At 38.7% G+C, this 18938-nt stretch overlaps 1 protein-coding gene and 1 long non-coding RNA gene across 2 annotated transcripts; both read left to right on the top strand.

Moving 5' to 3' along the window:
- The first annotated feature begins 1503 nt into the window (after nt 1–1503).
- lin54 (lin-54 DREAM MuvB core complex component) lies at nt 1504–14378 on the top strand. The gene is made up of 14 exons (XM_038733804.1): nt 1504–1626; nt 4128–4912; nt 6931–7042; nt 7832–7962; nt 8561–8716; nt 9564–9759; nt 9873–9946; nt 10033–10227; nt 10342–10433; nt 10893–10964; nt 11133–11235; nt 11322–11459; nt 11562–11764; nt 13348–14378. Exons 2-14 carry the CDS (start codon nt 4157–4159, stop codon nt 13547–13549), a joined length of 2430 nt encoding a protein of 809 aa, XP_038589732.1. The 5' UTR covers nt 1504–1626; nt 4128–4156; the 3' UTR covers nt 13550–14378.
- Nucleotides 14379–16928: 2550 nt separating this feature from the next.
- Nucleotides 16929–18009, top strand: LOC119914484. Its single transcript, XR_005446782.1, has 3 exons — nt 16929–17154; nt 17605–17657; nt 17874–18009. It is a non-coding gene; the product is annotated as an uncharacterized LOC119914484 (long non-coding RNA).
- Nucleotides 18010–18938: the final 929 nt, after the last annotated feature.

Genomic DNA, 18938 nt, shown 5'->3' with positions numbered 1-18938 from the left:
AATACTGGCCCTGTTCTCACTTGTATCTCTGTACATATTTTTGTCTTTAGATAAAATGTGACTTCACTTCACAAAAAAAGATTTAGAAAAGAATCTATTTTCAAAAGAGATAGCCTATATGCTTCTTATTTTAACGTTTCTTCATTTTCTCATTATATAGGCTAGCCTATAATTTTTTCTTTCCCATTATGCTTTTTTTGTATCAAGCCACTGAACTTTTAATTTAGTTATTCATTTTATTTGAGTAAATTTTGACATCAGCAACGTAAATTGATCTTCATAAAGGAAAGAGAAATGCCATTTGTATTATATTGGTAGCCCTACATATACAAGGTTTATAAGGTAGTTTATTTATCATCATACAACACAAGATTGTATTATGAAAAGAAAGTTGTTTTTTTTTTAAATAAAATAAAACAATTTATAAAGTTATTTAAATGCACATACACCCAGAACAATCTGCAGTGCATTCTAAAATATATGTATATTTTTATTTTCAATTTTAACAGCTTGACATAAAGCCATTCATTCAAAGACAAACATACAGTCAAAACAGAAATTTACCTCCCGTTTTTACAAATGGTGATCTAACAAAAGCCATACCAATTGTGGTAAATACAAAATAAAACAGAAATAAAGAATAATAATAATATAATTCTATAATATCGCAATAGTATGAATTCCACAATGGTGGAACCTGCAGTTAATGAAAGAACTCCATATATTCTCAAATACATGCTGTTTAGCCCTAAATATGTCAGCTATCTTTTCTATTGGAAGGCTTGATAATATCTGTCTTATCCATTGAGTCGTGGTTTATGAATCCACAACAGTGCAACACATTTTTAGCCCTACAGCAAGCTGAGGTCTATAAATGCTCACTTCCTTTTCCTAAAATAATGTTTTTTAGGTTGTGGGGTGGTGATGGTGCAATGGAAAAGACACATGACTTTGGTGTGAGAGACCTGGGTTCAATTCCCCACTGTGACCCATCTACCAATGTGTCCCTGAGCAAGACACTTAACCCCTAGTTGCTCCAGAGGTGTGCGACCTCTGACATGTATAGCAATCATAAGTCACTTTGGATAAAAGCGTCAGCTAAATGAATAAATATAACGTTTCTCTGGGCACAAGCCTAACAGAAAAAGCTTAGGGTCCAGTAAAATTTGTTTTGAAATGATCTTTTCATTTATAACTCTTACCTCTTCCCAGAATGTTTTAATCTTTAAACTTTTTATTCCAAACAATTTTACTTTAACAAATAAATATTATTATAAGAGACCAATGCCTCATGCATAGCTTACTGGAAGGTCTTATTAGTCATTTACCAAAAAGTGGCACATTTTAGCTGACTCCACCCTACTTTTGTTTTGCCAAAAGATATTTGTTTGAGATGAATTCAAGATCCAATAAAGAGAGAAAAAAAAAATGCTGTTTTTAATTGTAACAACCGAAATATTTTTGGTGAGGCCCCTTTAAGGATTACGTAGCGGTGACGTAGGACGCGGAGGGCGTGGCCGACTTGTGAAATGTCAGGGAGGAATGGCGCTCGGCGCGGTATTTTGAACAATCGCCTTTTCCTTTCCTCGCTTTATCTGGAAACGTTGCCCTGTGTGAATATCTCGGGTAAGCATTACTACGTGTTGGCCCATTGTAGATGTCGCTGCACTACATCCGGTAGAAAGCCTCACATTTAACAACGTGTTCAATGTTGAGATATAATGTTGTGCTAGCTAGCTCAGGGTTAGCAAGCTCAGCAAGTTCGCTAGTACTGTTGTCCTGCCCGCTGGGCTTGATGAGCCTGATAGTGAGGATGATAACGATGGTTAAGGGTAGACAGCAGTGTAGATATCTCCGTGAACCGATCAGTTCCAGCGCTCTGTGATCCTCTGACAACATATGGTGTAAAAACCATGTGAACCGTCTGCTATGTGAAGTCGCACACGAAAAGTAAAAAGCTAAGTTAAGTTAGCTGAACACTTGAGACGCGTTTTGAGAGTTGTTTTGATGCGATGGTAAAGCGACTTCTACATTAACTGTTCCTTCTGCGGATGATAAAATTTACAAGAGCACAAGTTTAGCAGTAACCTCTGCTGTGTTAGCTGTGTCCATATTACTGAACTGTAAACTTCGTATTGTGCCTGAAGTTGGTTTAGAAACGGATCTTATGTGCATCTTGTCTGGGGAAAATAGGTCTAAGCTGACGTTTAACTAAAATATATAATTTATACATGATTAGGCCACGCTAACTAAGCACAGGCCTTGTGGTAACATAAGTGTAACGGTAATAGTATTAAATGCAGTGTCGGGCTAAAATGTTGTAATGTAACTGGATGATTCAAGCGACAGGGGAATTATTGAAAGCTAGCATTGTTTACGTTATTAGTCCGCTGAAAGAGTTTATTACTTGCTAATAAGTTAGCACACAGTTGCCAGCGAGTATTATCTTTAGCTCTTGTGTAGCTGTTCTGCTTTGAGTGGGGATTGTTGCGGGTAATTGTCTTATCTTTATCTAACTAATAGTAAAAACATTCCCTCAGTCTCAATAGCTCAGTGTTAGCCGGAGAGCTAACAGAGTTGATGACGAGGTAAAAATGGCGGATCTTTCGAAATCCAACCCCGGCCTGAAATAGTAACGCAGGCTGCAGAACACCTCGTCGCTTTTCTCAATCTTTGCACAAACGAAGATCACTTTTTTTTTTTTTTTTTTTTTTTTTTACACAAATGAGTGCAGCACAGTTTCATCTGTGTGTGTGTGTGTGTAATTCAGAGGTGGGCAGGGTTCATATGTGCGTTTCAGTGGATTCATGTTGAGGAGAGTGCAGCAGGACAAAGATACACGCCTGAGATGATCGGTGCGGCCTAGCTAACCCAGCATCAGCTGTCAACCTGTGTCATTATGAGTAGAGAGCTCAAACGTGATTCATTCACACTACATTCTCTTGATTACTATAAAACTAATTTACAGATAGCTGCAGGATGGGGAAGCAGCAGCAGCCACATGCTGGTAAAACATGAAAGTGTACTATTGAGTGGCTGGTGAAATAAAACATTTATCTGTCAGTGTCTCTTATATTTTTTTGCATTTTAAAAAGTTAATTTCCCACCCTGGGTGAAGCATGAAGTTGTCAAACCAGGCATTTTTGCTGTGAACACTAACTCGCTAGCTTTATCTGCCTTGCTTTTTAGTTTATTTTTCTTGCAAAGCTCTATGCAAACAGCCTGCATTGTTGTCCAATTATGCATATTTGTATGTATGTATGTAACGATAGAATCATCATATATATATATATCGTGCCACAGAATCACCTTTAATTGTCAGGTACGAGTATGACTTTGAATTTGACTCTCTTAGTGTACATAAACAAAACAAACAGGACAACAAGCTCAACAAAAACAGACACAAACTACAGAATTAAACACAACCATAACAAAAACAACAACATTTGTAGACAGCAAGACAAAAGTGTAGTGAAATAGTGAAAATGATTCAAGAATAAATAAATATTATTTTGCACATGAGGTACAGGTGGATGTTATATATACAGTATGTACAATATGAACAGCTACTCAAGTGCCAGTAAGTAGTAAATATACAGGTGGATGTTAGTCAGAGTATTGTAAGTAAATAAAAAGAAGAAACTTTATTTATAGAGCACTTGTCAAAAAGTACAAAGTTCTTTACAAAAGGCAGAGATTGAGAGACATGGCGGGCAAAATACAATAACAAAAAATAAAACATTAAAATATGCAGGAGAAATAAAACGAGAATACAGCCTAATTTCCTCAAGAAGGTCGTTCCAGAGCCTCAGGGGCCCTGACAGCAAACTTTCTGTTCCCTTTAAGTTTCAGCCTGGACTCAGGAAGAGACAGGAGACACCTGCCTGAAGATCTCAACCTACGCAAAGGTTCATAAAGCGTTAAAAGATCTAAAATGTAATCAGGAGCCACCAAACATAAACAACTAAATGCAAGAACTTTGGGAAAGGTTATGTGCATCATGCACCGTGATGCATTTAGTGCAGTAAATGAGTACGTCTCCTAACTGGTTAAAAGAATTGCATTTAAATAATAATGAAAGTATTATTTACTGTGCCAGTGACAAATGATTTGCATTGTTCTTTCAGGAATAACGGAGAGCTGAGACTTTGCAAACATGGATGTGGTGTCACCAGAGGTCAACAGCCTCCTTCCTGATGAGATCATGGATACTGAGGCCATAGAGGACATCCCTCACTCCCAGCCCGACAGCACCACGGTGCAGTCAGAGCCCAGTGATGACACATCGGTCCCGATGGAAACGGATACGCCCATGGCTTCAGAAAGTTTGAGCCTCTGTTCAGATGCCACTTCAACAGGACATACTCAGGCTCTGACCACATCCACCACCACAGACTCCACTTTCAGCATCAGCTCTGGAAGTCAACTTCCCATCTCGATTTCCAGTACATCGTCACCCCTTCTTACCCTTAAACCTTCCATGGCGACTTCCACAGCCACTACCAAAACTACAGATAGTTTGACTGGGACTAGTGTCTCTACTAGTGGGTTACAGAAGCTCACCGCTCCGTTTACCATCTCTGCCGCAAACCATCAGATCATTCTCAACAAGGTGGCCTCATCCCAAGCCACAGAGGCAGCAAAGTCTGCAGCCACTCAGCCTCAGGTCATCAAGCAGGACGGACAAAAACTTTTGGTTACAGCAATAGGAAAGTCGGGGCAACCGATAGTGCTGCAGTTACCGCACACGGGCAGCAAGCCTGGCGTTTCACAGACTGCAGTAGACACGAAATCTCAAGCGCCACAGTTTAAAGTGGTGACTATTGGTGGGAGGTCGGAGATGAAGCCGGTGATGGGGAGTGCTGGCAACCAGTTGACCACATTACAGGCCCAGCAGCTGAAAACCGTACAGGTAACATGGGTTGTTTTGTGTTATAGTGCAATATTTATGTAAATGTATTTTGACATTATTTAACAATTAGCCTTTTAATTATTTTACACATATCAGTGTTAAATAAGTGATGTAAATTAGGGCTGTGCGATATGGCCAAAACTGTTATCATGATAAAAAAAAGTCATATTATTCGAAATCGATAATTATCACAATAAATGTTTAATTATTTTTCATGTTTTAAAGGCTGATTTTTGCTGCTGAGTGAAAGTTGAAGAAACCAGAGCATTAATTGTGGTTTTAAACTTTTTTTTTTTACTGTCAGAACAAACACTTGATGCCAAACAGTGGATCATTTGACATTCAAAACAATTATGAAAAAATCTTTTTTTGAACTAACATGCATGAAGGAAAATTTGTAAACTCCTTAAGTTTAAGTCCCTTTTCCTCAACAAAATAAATATCTTAATAGAAGTGCTAATTTGTTTGTGATTCAAATTAATTAAATCAAACATTTATTGAACATTTGTTTTATTGTTATTGAGTAAAATTATATTGTGATAAATAATTATAATTCTTTTTTTATTGCCCAGCTCTGTTGCCCATTCTTAACATTGGCCAATAAGACTGCACAAACTGTTTACAAACTATTAATATCTATATCATATCTGCTTCTGTTAGATTGGATTTCAGTTTTTCCATCCATGGATAAGTTTCCAATGGCCTGTCCAACAAGTAAACCGTGACGTGGGCTTTGATGCTCTAATCTCCTTGCCTCTGTCACCAAGTGCTTGCTCTCGGTGGCAATTGTTGGGCTTCTGTAAATAATATCACAGAGTACGGTCTAGACCTGCTCTTTTATGTAAAGCACTATAAGATAACTGTTGTTGTGATTTGGCGCTATATAAATTGAATTGAATTAATCTTGCATTAAACCACATAAGTTTTTGGCAGTCGTTGACGATCTGACACTACTGTCTCAGCAGCACAGAACACATGTAGCTTTGATGCGTTAGCTCTCGTGCTGGGTAGGTAGATAAGAAAGCTAATCTGTTTGTTTGCATCTGACTGTTTCTCTGTCTAAAGAAGAGGTTATGGCAGAAGACAAGACGATCTTGTACTGTGTCGACTGCAAAATAGAGCAGATACAACTAGTTGTAATGTGTTACCTTTCCTGTTTGATGTGTGTTACTTAAAGAACAGTCAAGTTTGTAGACAAGAAACAGGTTCAACCTTGTGCTGAATGAGAAAGCTACCTTTTTGTTTACATTTTTGTTAGTTCAGGCGTTACAGCATACAGAGTTCACAAATCCTTCTAAATATTGATATACACATGCACATGGGAAGGCAGCTTTATTTACATAGCACATTTTAAACGCAGAGGAAGTTCAAAGTACCATTTGTACACAATGCTGTACACATGGTTTAAAGAAAAAAGAGGGGGACAGTCATGTTCTGAATAATTTAAATAAAGTAATAATGCAGATTATGTCAGAGCATAAAATCAAAAGGTAGTACATTAAATCAATTATTAAATCAGTTAATACATTACATTTGTGCTCACAAGGACTCTCATGTACTTGTTAATATCTAATATTAATAGATGGTATTTGATACGTATACTTAGATCAATCTTCAGTGACCATCAGGCAGTCGTTGGCTGTTTTACCACGAATTATGACAGCCATCGCCAGCTGCTGAATACTTCATTAATCTCCTCTAAATCTAGGTTCTTGTCTGGCAGATAAACTAGTGATGCACATGTCTGATTCAGTGTGTTGTGGATCAGATAATGGCCAGATGTGACTGATTTCTGATGTTTTAGTCACTGTAGTCATATTATTCAAATCTGCACAAGCTTAAAAATAATGTTCATGTATGAACAACTGAAGTGTGCTTACAAACTCTGGCAGTAAATTAAGATTCAACTAGATGTCACTTGAAGATGGGAAGTATGTTTGGATTAAAACTTTCCACTGATGTTAAGTTGTGAATGTATGAATAGACTGCACGTAAATTTTTACTAAATATCTCCACAGATTGCCAAGAAAACGCCAACATCCTCAGCGGCGCCAATCAAGTTCATCATCACAAAAACTGTTAACAGCAAAGGTCTAAGTCCTCAGACATCAGTATCTCCTGTAATTGCAGGTAATTGTATTTGCATTATTGTCGTCTGATTATTTTGTCAAGACTACATCGTTTTTCTTTAACCTGTGAGTAAGTGATCAAATGTCAGCGTTTCTCCTGTGTTCTGTTTCTGCTGTGATTAATGCTGCGTTCAAGTTAAAGTTAGAAGTAGGAACTTCCCAGTGGAAAATTTACAACTTAATTTACAACTCAGAACGTTCTAGGTGCCAAGCGTAAACAAAAAACATGGCTGGCCTCTTTGTCAAGCGTACACAAAATTGAACCTTCAGCACTGTCCTTGGTGTTAATTAGAAATTTAGCTGTTTTAATGAAAATTAGTGACATAAATATGTTACTCGTCAAGCTGCATTGGTTTGTAAGCTGCAAATGTCAGTAAATGTATATTTTCTAATGTTTTCACAATTTTTGGCATTTTTAACATTTCCCTGAGTAACGTTTATGCAGAGAAGATGACGTTCAGTGATTGTTTACTGTAACCGGTTACCTAATAACATTGGTGACATATTTTAACATCGATGTACATACAGAACAGGTTTTACTTTATAATCAAATGTATTATTTTAATTAAATACAGGCAAATATAGTTTGTTGCCTTATTGTGGATGGTTTACCATTAACAGTGTATGCTGCCATTGTTTTGTGATGTTAGACAGCTGCCTCTACATCAAGTCGGGGCAGATGGATTTGCCCAAGGAGTGGCGTTCACGTGTGCTTTTTCTAATTTGAGGTCGGAATATTTCTGGTTCCAAGACGTCTGGATAAGCCACAACTTGTGTCATGTGTTTACAGGACGGGTCCTGACACAGAATTCCCCAGTGATGCCCGCGAGGACCATTACTCTCTCCGAGCCCCACAACACAAGTATACAAAGTATCTCCGGCAAAAAGATTGCTATTTCACCCCTTAAGACTCCCAGCAAGGTACATTTTACACAAAATACACCACATTTACAGAATAAAGGTCTCTTTATTCTTATTTATTCTTTTTCTCGTTGTGAAGTAGAAGTGTTTCCCACTTATTTCAGTTGTCAATTCAATATTGACCAACTGCCTAGAAATGCCATCACAGCTGTTATCAAGAGTTCATCTTGTTTAGCAGGAAAAGCACAGGTGTCATTAACAACCTTAACGATGGCCCATTTAAGAGTGCCTGTAAGTCGTGTCAGTCTGCCAGTATGCCCAATACCAGAGCCCTGGGACTGACACACCTACAGCGATTGCAGCAATCACTGATGTTATTATTCACACCTGTGTTTGACAAATCAAGAGTTTCACAGTGAGGAAGGCCTTTTATACTTGAGGCTACGTTTCAGCCTTGTTTTCATTCACTTTCTGCCAGCACATGCAGCATGAATTCTTGATTGTTTAAGAACTCTATTGGCAGTAACCTCAAGCTTCATGCATTGCAACATGATTTAAACAGGTTCATAGTTGATATCTGTGGGCTGAACATTAATATAATGTGAGAATAGTAGTGAGATGATGCAAGTTTGATCACACTGCACTTTTGCTCCGCCAGGTGACTGTTGTATCTGTGGCTTCCCCGACTTCCAATGCCTCTCAGAAATCGGTGGCGCTGCCTGTCAATGTAGCACTTGGCCAGCAGATCCTCACGGTCCAGCAGTCCACATCTGCATCTCCAGTCAAGTTGGCCACCAACCAAACCACGACACAGGTAAGATCAAAGAACCGAGCCGCTCTCGGTGTTTATTGTCAGCTGGAGTGTGGGCGCGTCTGCTGTGCTAAAGCCGTGGTCACCTTAAATGTAGAGGAGACAGCAGACAGCGTGTCAAGTTTACCGCAGAACATGCAGTGTGTTGATAAATACCCACACACAGAGAGCGAAAACACCTTGTTTACATCCAACAAATTATTTTTTTTGTTCAAATGTCAGTTAATCTGTTATTTTCTCAGATAATTGATTTATCATTTGGTCTAAAAAGAAAATGTTAGAAGACTTTATCAAAATTGTGGCAGCAAGTTCTATTTTTTATCAACTTTAATACTGTGCTGTGGGTCAGCAGTAGCTTGTGTAGCCTGCAGCGCCACGACTAATACAGTTTGCACAATAAAGCAGCATAACAAAACAGATTTGTCCGTTTCTTTGTAGCCGTAAAATTAGATTTCACGTGTGGGGCACAGTTGTCTGTTTGCTTTGTGTGCATTACCTTTTAAGTGTGATACACAGTGCGGCGGGTTTTATAACTTGTTGTTTTGGTAGGAAGAAATCCAAGCAATTTATTTTGCATAAATTATGTACACTATTATGAACTTCTCCGAAGTTGTTTTCTATTATATTTCATTACAAATGCTCTAAAACTTATTAATGAAAGACACTTTGGTACAAGTACGTTAGAGTCGGATGTGGCAGAGCTCACTTAGTCAGAAACTGTTGAGGCTTTTAAAAAGGTTTTTATGGCTAGAAACAAAGTTTTCTGCTTGACTCCTACTGTACAAAGTTGATTTATTAGTCTGTCACTTGTACTAAAGCTCTGTCTACTGTTGTATCTGAATATTTTCAGAGTATTAAACCAGTGCAGTCTGTGGGAGGAGTCGGTGGGTCCCAGTTCAAGACCATCATCCCGCTGGGCGCACAGCCGAATGTGCAGCAGATTCAGGTGCCAGGTAGCAGGTTCCACTACGTCCGCCTCGTCACAGCAACCACCGCTAGCAGCACGGGACAGCCCAGTGGTCCTAGCACCAGCTCCATACAGACAGGTGACTTATTAACTTACCTTTTGATAGGTTTGTCAGGTAACTAACCCAGAATGTTGTTTAGCAAAGGCATGGGAGCTCTTCTGAGGCAACTTATGATGCTTAATGTCCCACAGCTAAACCTATGGTGGTCAGTACAGGAGCAGTCAGGATGTCTGTCCCCATCGTCCAGGCACAGAACATCAAACAGGTAACTTTTCTTCCTGTATATTCAATCAGAGCTTTCTGTGAAATGTCTCTCGAGCAGCCTCATTCACACATGGTTTTCCCTTTTAGGTGGCTCCTAAGCCCTTGACGTCAGCAGCAGTAGTAACAACCACTCAGACCCAGCAACGCCTGATCATGCCTGCAACTCCGCTACCACAGATCCAGCCCAACTTCACCAACCTTCCTCCAGGCACCGTTCTGGCACCAGCTCCAGGAGGCGGGAATGTGGGCTATGCCGTCGTTCCAGCACAATATGTCACACAGGTTAGGGTTGTTCCTTTTTTTTCTTTTTGGTGTTTAAAAAAACAAAATTCACTACTCCTTTTTTGATATCCAAGTGTTGAGAATTTCCCTTTGCGTTATCTGCCTCTCCTGTAGCTCCAGCAGTCACCGTTTGTGACCCTCGCCAGCAGCTCTGGTTTCCCTGCGTCCACTGCGATCCAGACTCAGGCCAGATTGCCACTCAACGGGTAAGTGGTGTCGTGAAGGCAGTTATTATTTTGATGCGGGACAGACAAACTAAATCTTTTTATTTTAAAATAGACTAGAAAATATAACATTGATGGGCGTTTTTTGTTTGGTTTTCAAAATAAAATACAAACTAGGTCACAAACAGTAGTGTGAACTAAAATTGAATTTGGGGCTTAATGGAAACACTGTCTTGCTTACTTATACTACTAATCTTTAATGTGACAGTATATCTTTTAATTGATTATTAAGTGGCATTATAGTGGCCTGGGAGCTAAAACATGCAAGTAAACCACAGTGTCTCCAGTCTGTATCTGGATTTGGACTTTTTTTTTTACTTTCAATTGAAGCTCGAAGTTATATTTTTTTTTTAAATGAGTTTCTCCCCACTGTACTGATTTGTTGGTTGAATATGTTTGGATTTCATTTTAATCTAAGTGATATTATTCATTGTCTCCCAGCTTGTCAACAGCAGAAACAACCTCAAGACCGAGGAAACCATGTAACTGCACCAAGTCACAGTGTCTCAAACTGTAAGTATGACTGTAGTTTTTGATTTAAAGTGTGCAGAAATAGCCTCTGGATGTGTAACTTTATATAAAAAGTGAACTTGTTTGTGAGTGAGGAGCACTTTGAAATATGCAGCTAAATCAGTCTTATTCAGGAAGTTTTATTTATTTTAAACTTTCCCCTTCCCCTAGATACTGTGACTGCTTTGCAAACGGGGAGTTCTGCAATAATTGCAACTGCAATAACTGCTTCAACAACCTGGAACATGAAACAGAACGTCTCAAAGCTATAAAGGTATGGCTGAGGTTTGTGAGTTGTCTTACTGGGCTGAGTTGCCTCCTGTCAGTCGGATGGATCAAGGTGAAATGTGTTTTTCACAGACGTGTCTGGACCGGAACCCAGAGGCCTTCAAACCTAAAATTGGCAAAGGCAAAGAGGGCGAATCAGATCGTCGACACAGCAAAGGCTGCAACTGTAAACGATCAGGCTGCCTGAAGAACTACTGCGAGTGCTATGAGGTGGGTTTTACCTGAAGTAATGTGGCGTTAATGTCGCTTTCACTTCATATTGACTAAATAAGACTTTTAACATTTGTATATGTTATTCCTTTCGCCCCAAAGGCGAAGATCATGTGCTCGTCTATTTGTAAGTGCATCGGCTGCAAGAACTTTGAGGAGAGCCCAGAGAGGAAGACGCTGATGCACTTGGCTGATGCAGCAGAAGTGAGAGTACAACAGCAGACTGCAGCTAAGACCAAGCTGTCCTCACAGATCTCAGACCTGCTCATGCGGACGACACCTGTTATTTCAAGTGGAAGTGGGAGGTACTGAAATACTTTTCTCTACAACAATAAGAAGTTACAGGAATAATCATTTGCATAATTATAACAGCTGAAGTTGTTATGATGACGATAAGCGTCCTTTTTTTTTTTTTTTTTTTCTCCCTCTCATACCCCTAGCATTTCAAGTGAAGTTTGGCTTCTGTTAACTACGATAAGTCAGTCACAAACCCAAACTATGACTTGCAAGTCAAACATGAATCCAATCATGAAAGCAACGTCCAAAAGAAGAAAATGCATTTAAAAAAATGAATGAAACGAAGCAGTGAATGTTAATACAAATCAATATCAATACAAAACTCCGTTTCAGTTTGGAAAACTTTATTGTCCTCCGAGGCAATTTGTGTTACAAGTAGGTAGACACGAGGTCATAGTCACAAAAGCAACATAGAAAAAATAAAACGGCAACAACCTCAGTCAAATGGTTCAAAAATAATACAGGCAAAGAGTGTGATAAACAACTTACAGGTGATTAAAAACAAATGTATCTGCATTTAAGCAGAAGAAGTTTGGTTTTTTTATTGTTTGAACATATGACAGAACAATACTCAAGATGTCACAACCCCCCCATTTGAGTTTGCAGGCCTGGGGTGATGGCTTAACAATAAAAGCCACCATGACACGTTTCAACAGTTGAATGCTTTTTAATGTAAACTAGCGGCAGGAGATGTTAGGTTAGCAGTAACTTCATATAGCTGTAGGAGAAAGAACTAACTCTAGGTTGCATGCAGCATCGTTTTTCTGTGAATCTCTCGTACATGTATAGGCAATACTTAAATACTAAAATACTAATAAATACTTAAAGCTTAATTTCTTCAGTATTAAAGTAAAATATCGTAAAATACATAGTCATTTAAAGGCAATTTGAATCCTGTGCAGAAATGATAGACTCTGCCACTGCAAAAGATTGCAATATTATAACTGCTAAAGTTGTTTATAATGAACATTGTATTTCCCTCTTGCCCTTTTATCATCTGAAGTGAGAAGTTTCGTTTAGGTTCTTTAGAAATTTAGCTGTTGCTGGATAGTTTCATTACTTGTCCTAGCTTTAAAGAAGAAATCAAAGTTAAGAGGCAGGTAATTACCAATGTAAATATATTACTGAGGAACACAACTGGGGTTGCAGTCTCTGTTAACAGATAATGGTAGCTGATAACATTAAGGCAAGTTTATTTGTGTAGCACATTTCATTCAACTACAAGGCAATTCAAAGTGCTCCACATAACAGCAACATAGGGAAATATAAAGACATTTAAATACAAAATATAGCCAAAACCAACAGGTTAATTTAGCCGGTATAACTATTTGTTTAACCACTATTCTAATGTTTTACTAATTATCAGGCCTTTCACCTTCCACTGTTGACTAATCAAACCTGATCCTTTTTATCATACAACATATTAATTTTCCACTTCTTCACGGTCGTCACCATGAATCCAAGTTGTTTGTGCTACAATCTTGGAAAAAGCATTTAAAACACTGGAGGAAAAACTTCCATAGAATCCTACTGGACGGTAAGGAAGATGTACTGTATTTTCTCACTAAGGCGTTGTTTTCTTTCCCTGCAGGCTGCCATATACGTTTGTAACAAAGGAGGTGCTTGAAGCGACGTGCGAGTGTCTGATTGAACAGGCCAAAAAGGCAGAACAGACTCATCAGCCTCAGGCCGAAGCGGAGAGGATGACCCTGGAGGAGTTTGGACACTGCCTCATGAGGATAATCAACTCCGCGGGGAAAGCCAAAGCAGACTGTACCTCCATCAACTGCTAGGCCGAGCACTCTGGCTCTCCCCACCCTCAAACCCGCCCCAGCTGTGGGGGCCGAGAGGCATGGATTATCCTGCATTATGGCTCGGACCCCCCGGGGGTTTCTCTCCTGCAGGGAAACAGGTCGTGTCCCTCATCAAAAGGCAGAACAATGGGCTGAAAGAAGATTCCCCTGCCTTGGGTGAGCTAAGGCCAGCTGGGATAATAAACAGGGAACAGACACTGTTCACCCCTCCTCCAGCTAAAGGACAAATGGACAGAGCGAGCTGCCTCTGATGCACCCTCAAAACTGTTCTCACCCTTGTTCACCTGGCTGTGATGGAGAGAAATGACTCTGAGCAAAGATGTGCTGAACAGGAATTAAATAGTTTCTTCTCTTTATTTTCCCTATCAAATCTGTTTTCTCCAAACTTTGTTCTTCCATTTTATTCTATTTTCCGTTTTTTCAAAAAAAAGAAATGCCTGTACTCTTGACGTAATCAGTTGTGCTTACAGTAGCCGAACAACATGTATCTTTTGATATTTATTTTGACATGTATTTGTAATCATTGTGAGCGTTAATATTGTGTGGCTTATAGTGCTGCGAGTTGTTAATTAATAACCGAGGCTAGGCTAAATTGTTTCAGTGAAATTGAGTAGAGGCAGTCTTAGGTTTTTACCCTAAAGGCAGTTGTAAGATGAATGCACACACATAATAAATTATGCACACACAGCATTGCCCAGAATAGTTGGAACACGGCTAGATTAGCTGAAGTACACATTTCTACTGGTGCTGTTTCCTGTTTTGTTAGTCACATGCTTACTGTACATTAAAAACAGTGAATGGAAAGAGACCTATAAGACTTGTTGTATGATGTTCCATGAAGAGATTAGTTACCTGATCCATCCGATGTCCCGAGGCGGAAATTTTAAAGCATTAATTTTGACATCTTATAGCACATGAGTAATTCTATTTAAAAATGGCTGCACCTCTTTTGCATGTTCCCAGGTCCTGGTACTGTTTGCTGACTCACTGGTACAACTTCGGGCCCCAGTAAAATCTTGTCAGACTAATAGATTCCCTCACACTATTTTCTGACATTGGATTAAGGGAGTGTATTTCATTGTGGGAGAATGTCCATCAACAGCTCACTCAGTAATCGACTGTATTTAGTCCGACTACTGTTGAGTAAACTTTATTTTGACTACTAACCTGCTTAAAATCAGTGTGCGGTGTGGATTTGGGACGAGGTGAAAGTAGCTTGTGTTTAAGCAGGTGAGTGAGGCGATACAAAGTCGCTGACTGATGTATGGGTATGTAGTGCGTTCCTGCATACTAAATGGATTTTGTGTATGCGAGAATTGCCTGGATGTAAAAACTAGGTTAACATGAAATTGTTCGCTGTGAGCTTGCTAGACATCTATCGCCCCAAAAGGCATTGCTTCTACTCAGACAGCACAATGGTGATCATGTGGTGCAGTCACATGACTGCCTTGCTTTAGTATACTTCAACAGTGTGCTGGTAACGGCAAACTTAATTGTTCATTAATAGGCAGTATGCAGAACATACTGAGAATATAGTAGGCAGTATGTATTTTGAATACAGCCCTTCTAAAAGTATTTTTTATATATATATTTCAGTTTGTGCCCGAACATGCTAAGAAACTTAGGAATGCACAACAAAGGCAGTGAAGATGACTGAGTTAGCAGACGTAAACAATGTAGGTTTCAAATTCTTCCAAAACTCGTCTCATGAAACAAATGTTTCATGATGAATGATGCGTTTTGCTCAAACACTGAACTGAAGTGGCCACTTTATTAGGTACACCTGTAGAGTGCTCATTATAGCACTATGATGTAAACCAACCCTGCCACCTCTTTAATTGGTGTCTGCTGTGGAGTTAGCTGCTGTCGGCTGCTTTTCATGGCTGAATGAAACCCCTCACCTGCCCTCCCATTCTGATTTTTAATAGTAATTAATCTGGGGGTTTTTTAAAGCTGAAAATGTGTCTTTTTTTTATGTAATGCATTTATAACATATAACTTATAACATTTAACATTTATTACTTCCGTTTATTTAGCGATGACAAATGTACTACCACATAAGAGCTAAATCAATATATTTGGTATTCACAATGTATCAAATGTCAACTGTGAAAAATATCTGCTGCAGGGCTGTTAGTGTCAGCTGGGCCGAAGGCTTTGCAGTAATTGAGATTGCCTGGAATTCCCTTATTTAAAATGTGTTTGTGGAATTTACTGTAGTTTATTTTTATTTATATATAATTTGAAGCTCTAATTTGATCAAGGCTGGATTATTGGGAGTGTAGTTTATGGATCTGCATCAGAAACTGCTTGAAAGATTAGATGTGATCCAGGTTCAGGCTCTCGGGTTGTGCACACAAGCGTGAAGAACGCGTGTGCCCTATAAGTCGAGGCAGGGGAAATGCCTTCGTGTTTATGCAGGAAACAGCTCAGAGTCAACTACTGGATGAATGTGAGAGGGCACAGAGATAATCGTCCAACCAAAAAAACGTCCTGCTGGGAAAGGGAAGGGACAGTAAAATTAAGTTTTTGTTGGAGAGGAGACGCAGCAGCAAGAGACCTGGGCGTGAAGACGCCGATGTAGTCTACAACCCCTGTATCTGTAGATTCAGAGTTATTTCAAGTTAAGGCGAGAAAGAAACTTGCAGATTTAGTAAATTAGTTCTATAGTTATAGAGAACGTAAATACACAAGAGTACATATGGTCAGAAGATCCACTGTTCAAACAACACTGGTTCTGCAGTTTCAGTTTCTATAGCCACAGAGTACCAATAATGGACGTCAAACTTCTTAAGTGCATACACGGCTGAGTTGTACGCCATTTTGTAGTGGGTTGAACATGCAAACCATACACATCTGTAATCTGTAATGACTGCTGGACAGCCTAGCCCACCACAATTAATCTTTCAGGATCAGAAAGAAAGGACATTGCTTGGAAGAAAATCAAGTGTCATCAGCACTGAGATCAGGAGAAGAATAAGCAACATGTACTACAAAACAGAGTGAGTATTGAGATAAACAGAGGAGGAAATAGAAAAGAGGAGGTAGTAATGACCAGACAAAGTCCTATTCTCAGTATGGTGGACTTTGAGAATGTTGTCAGGTACCATAAACAGTTGAACATGTACTTGTTAGCTGCAGGAAATATACCTCAGTGAGAAAAGACATGATGGAGGGATTGAAAACATAAACGATAACAGGAACAGGTTTAAAGGGTGGAAGTGGAAACAGCAGTCATCTTTCTGAAGTTTGATGGGAAAATCTGACTATCAGGGCACTGTGGGGGTTAAGAAACGCCAGAAGATGGCAGTAATGTGACACAAAGGATGCAAGTCGCGGTTAAATTTCGAAGACAAGGAAGAAGAAGAAGAAGAAGAAGAAGAAGAAGGCTGGTGTGGTTGTGGCATGTAGTTGTTTTTCTAGACAGGAAAAGTTTAAAATGAATGCTTTGTGCATATTAAATCAGTATGGGTAGCTCACACTCTCGCTCGCTTTAAAGATCATGATTTTGAAACGAGGTTCGTTCAGCGACGTTATCTGAAATTGCATTTTATCTGAAATACTGGCCCTTGTTCCGTAATCAGGTGAGTAATTTAAAATAAATCCGTTAATACCAAGTTATTATGTGACAATGTGTTGTAGACAGCGCAGGTGGTTAGTCTGCCTCGCGTCGTTCACCCACCACCACCTGAGCACGTGGTCAAGAAAAGTCAACGTGTTCCAGTGTGTGAGATCCGCTTCAAGCCAAACTCCTATTTAAAAATGTGTTGTTTAACTTGAACTCGTTTATTTAACCAATATTCATTAACCAGCAAAACAAAACTCTTAACATGCTTTGAATAAAAGTTGCAACTCTTCAATTCGGCATATACCATATTATGCTAAATAAACAATAATACAATAATAATTTGTGCTAATGTATTTATGATTTTAATTTCTGTATAACTTAATTGTGTAAAAACTACACAAATTATACCCCCATCTACACCTACATGACTAACGTCTGAAAATCTAAAAATATCTTGTTTTGACAGATGAACTGAAGAAAAGGACTTCCAGTGAAATGAGCTGTGGAGCTGTTAGTCATGTATGTATGTTTTGCAGTTCTGATATTTAATTAAGTCAATAGCCATCCCAATGATTATATCAATCACTACCCATCTGACCCATTCATATGTCTGGGGAAGATTATAGATGAACTTACAAATGAGGGTTTTGGCATTAATTTTCCAACCAAAGAGCTTGTTTCTCTTGTGTGAATTTAACCTTTCAGCTTATTTTAATATCTGCAATATTCTTTCAGGGTCGACCTGCTGAAGTGAAGCATGTTCAGATAACAACGTGATACATTTAGATCTACCATAAACACCTGACTGGTTTGTTGGCTTTGTTTTTATTGTAAGTTGTTCATGGTCGAATAAATACAATTTGTTGTACAAGTTGGTGTTTGTGTTTTTGGGATGGTGGGGCAGACTTCCCCTGCTTATCACAAGTGTATTAACTTAAACATGTGTAGAGCAATCTCATATTTATACTTGCATATAATCCGACTTTGACATCCAACATTTTAATAAAGTGATTTATCCGGGGATCACCCCACTGATAGGATTTTTGCTTTTAGATTTAGTTTTATTACAGAAAGTGTGTGAAACCCATGTCCAAAATAGTCAGTTTGTCATTGTATTGCTTATGGATGGAATTATTGTGGGGGGACCCCCCTGGATCCCCCACAAGGACTCCTGAGTCCCCTCAAGACCTCACTTTAATAACCACTGCAGTAGGCTACACTGTAAAACTTGAAATGTTTGTAATAGCAATTGCAATTTGTTAAGTTTAGTTATCGTTACATTTGCTAATGATTATTCCATAGTTGCCTGTTGTAGAATATATATGTGTATATATATATATATATATATATATATAGAGAGAGAGAGAGAGAGAGAATATAACTGATCAATATATTGGCATTTGGAGCTTTTTTAAATATGTATACATATATATTATGATTATGGCCTTGGTTTCAGATTGTATTTAGTAAAAAAAATCACTGTGATCTTGGGGACTGTTCACCCTTTTCAGGGCTTTTTTATTTACAAATATACACTCAGCAAAAAAACGTCCTCTCACTTACAACTTTTGTTTTCAGCAAACTCAACATGAGTAAATATCTGTATGAACATAAAAAGAATCAACAACTAAGACATAAACTGAAAACAACAAACAAAGTTTCACAGACATGTGATTAACAGAAATGGAATAATGTGTCCCTGAACAAAGGAGGGGTCAAAATCAAAAGTATCTGGTGTGTTTCTGTGCAGGTCCAGGACAATCAGCTGTCCTTCCTGTCTCCCTGTAGTCTTTTCTAAGG

Source organism: Micropterus salmoides, unplaced genomic scaffold (assembly GCF_014851395.1).
Source record: "Micropterus salmoides isolate LMB-PRFRI ecotype aquatic unplaced genomic scaffold, ASM1485139v1 Ms_hic_scaffold_20, whole genome shotgun sequence".
NCBI classification, from domain to species: domain Eukaryota; kingdom Metazoa; phylum Chordata; class Actinopteri; order Centrarchiformes; family Centrarchidae; genus Micropterus; species Micropterus salmoides.
The sequence above is the reverse complement of the archived record's forward strand: the minus strand, read 5'-3'. Positions and strand labels throughout refer to the sequence as shown.

What these genes read in the sequence shown, in the direction of transcription:
- lin54 (XM_038733804.1), top strand. Translation starts at nt 4,157, where the DNA reads ATGGATGTGGTGTCACCAGAGGTCAACAGCCTCCTTCCTGATGAGATC. An exon ending in CCCTTAAGACTCCCAGCAAG is followed by an intron (nt 7,963 to 8,560) that starts GTACATTTTACA and finishes TTGCTCCGCCAG; the next exon opens with GTGACTGTTGTATCTGTGGC. An exon ending in CAGCACAATATGTCACACAG is followed by an intron (nt 10,228 to 10,341) that starts GTTAGGGTTGTT and finishes CCTCTCCTGTAG; the next exon opens with CTCCAGCAGTCACCGTTTGT.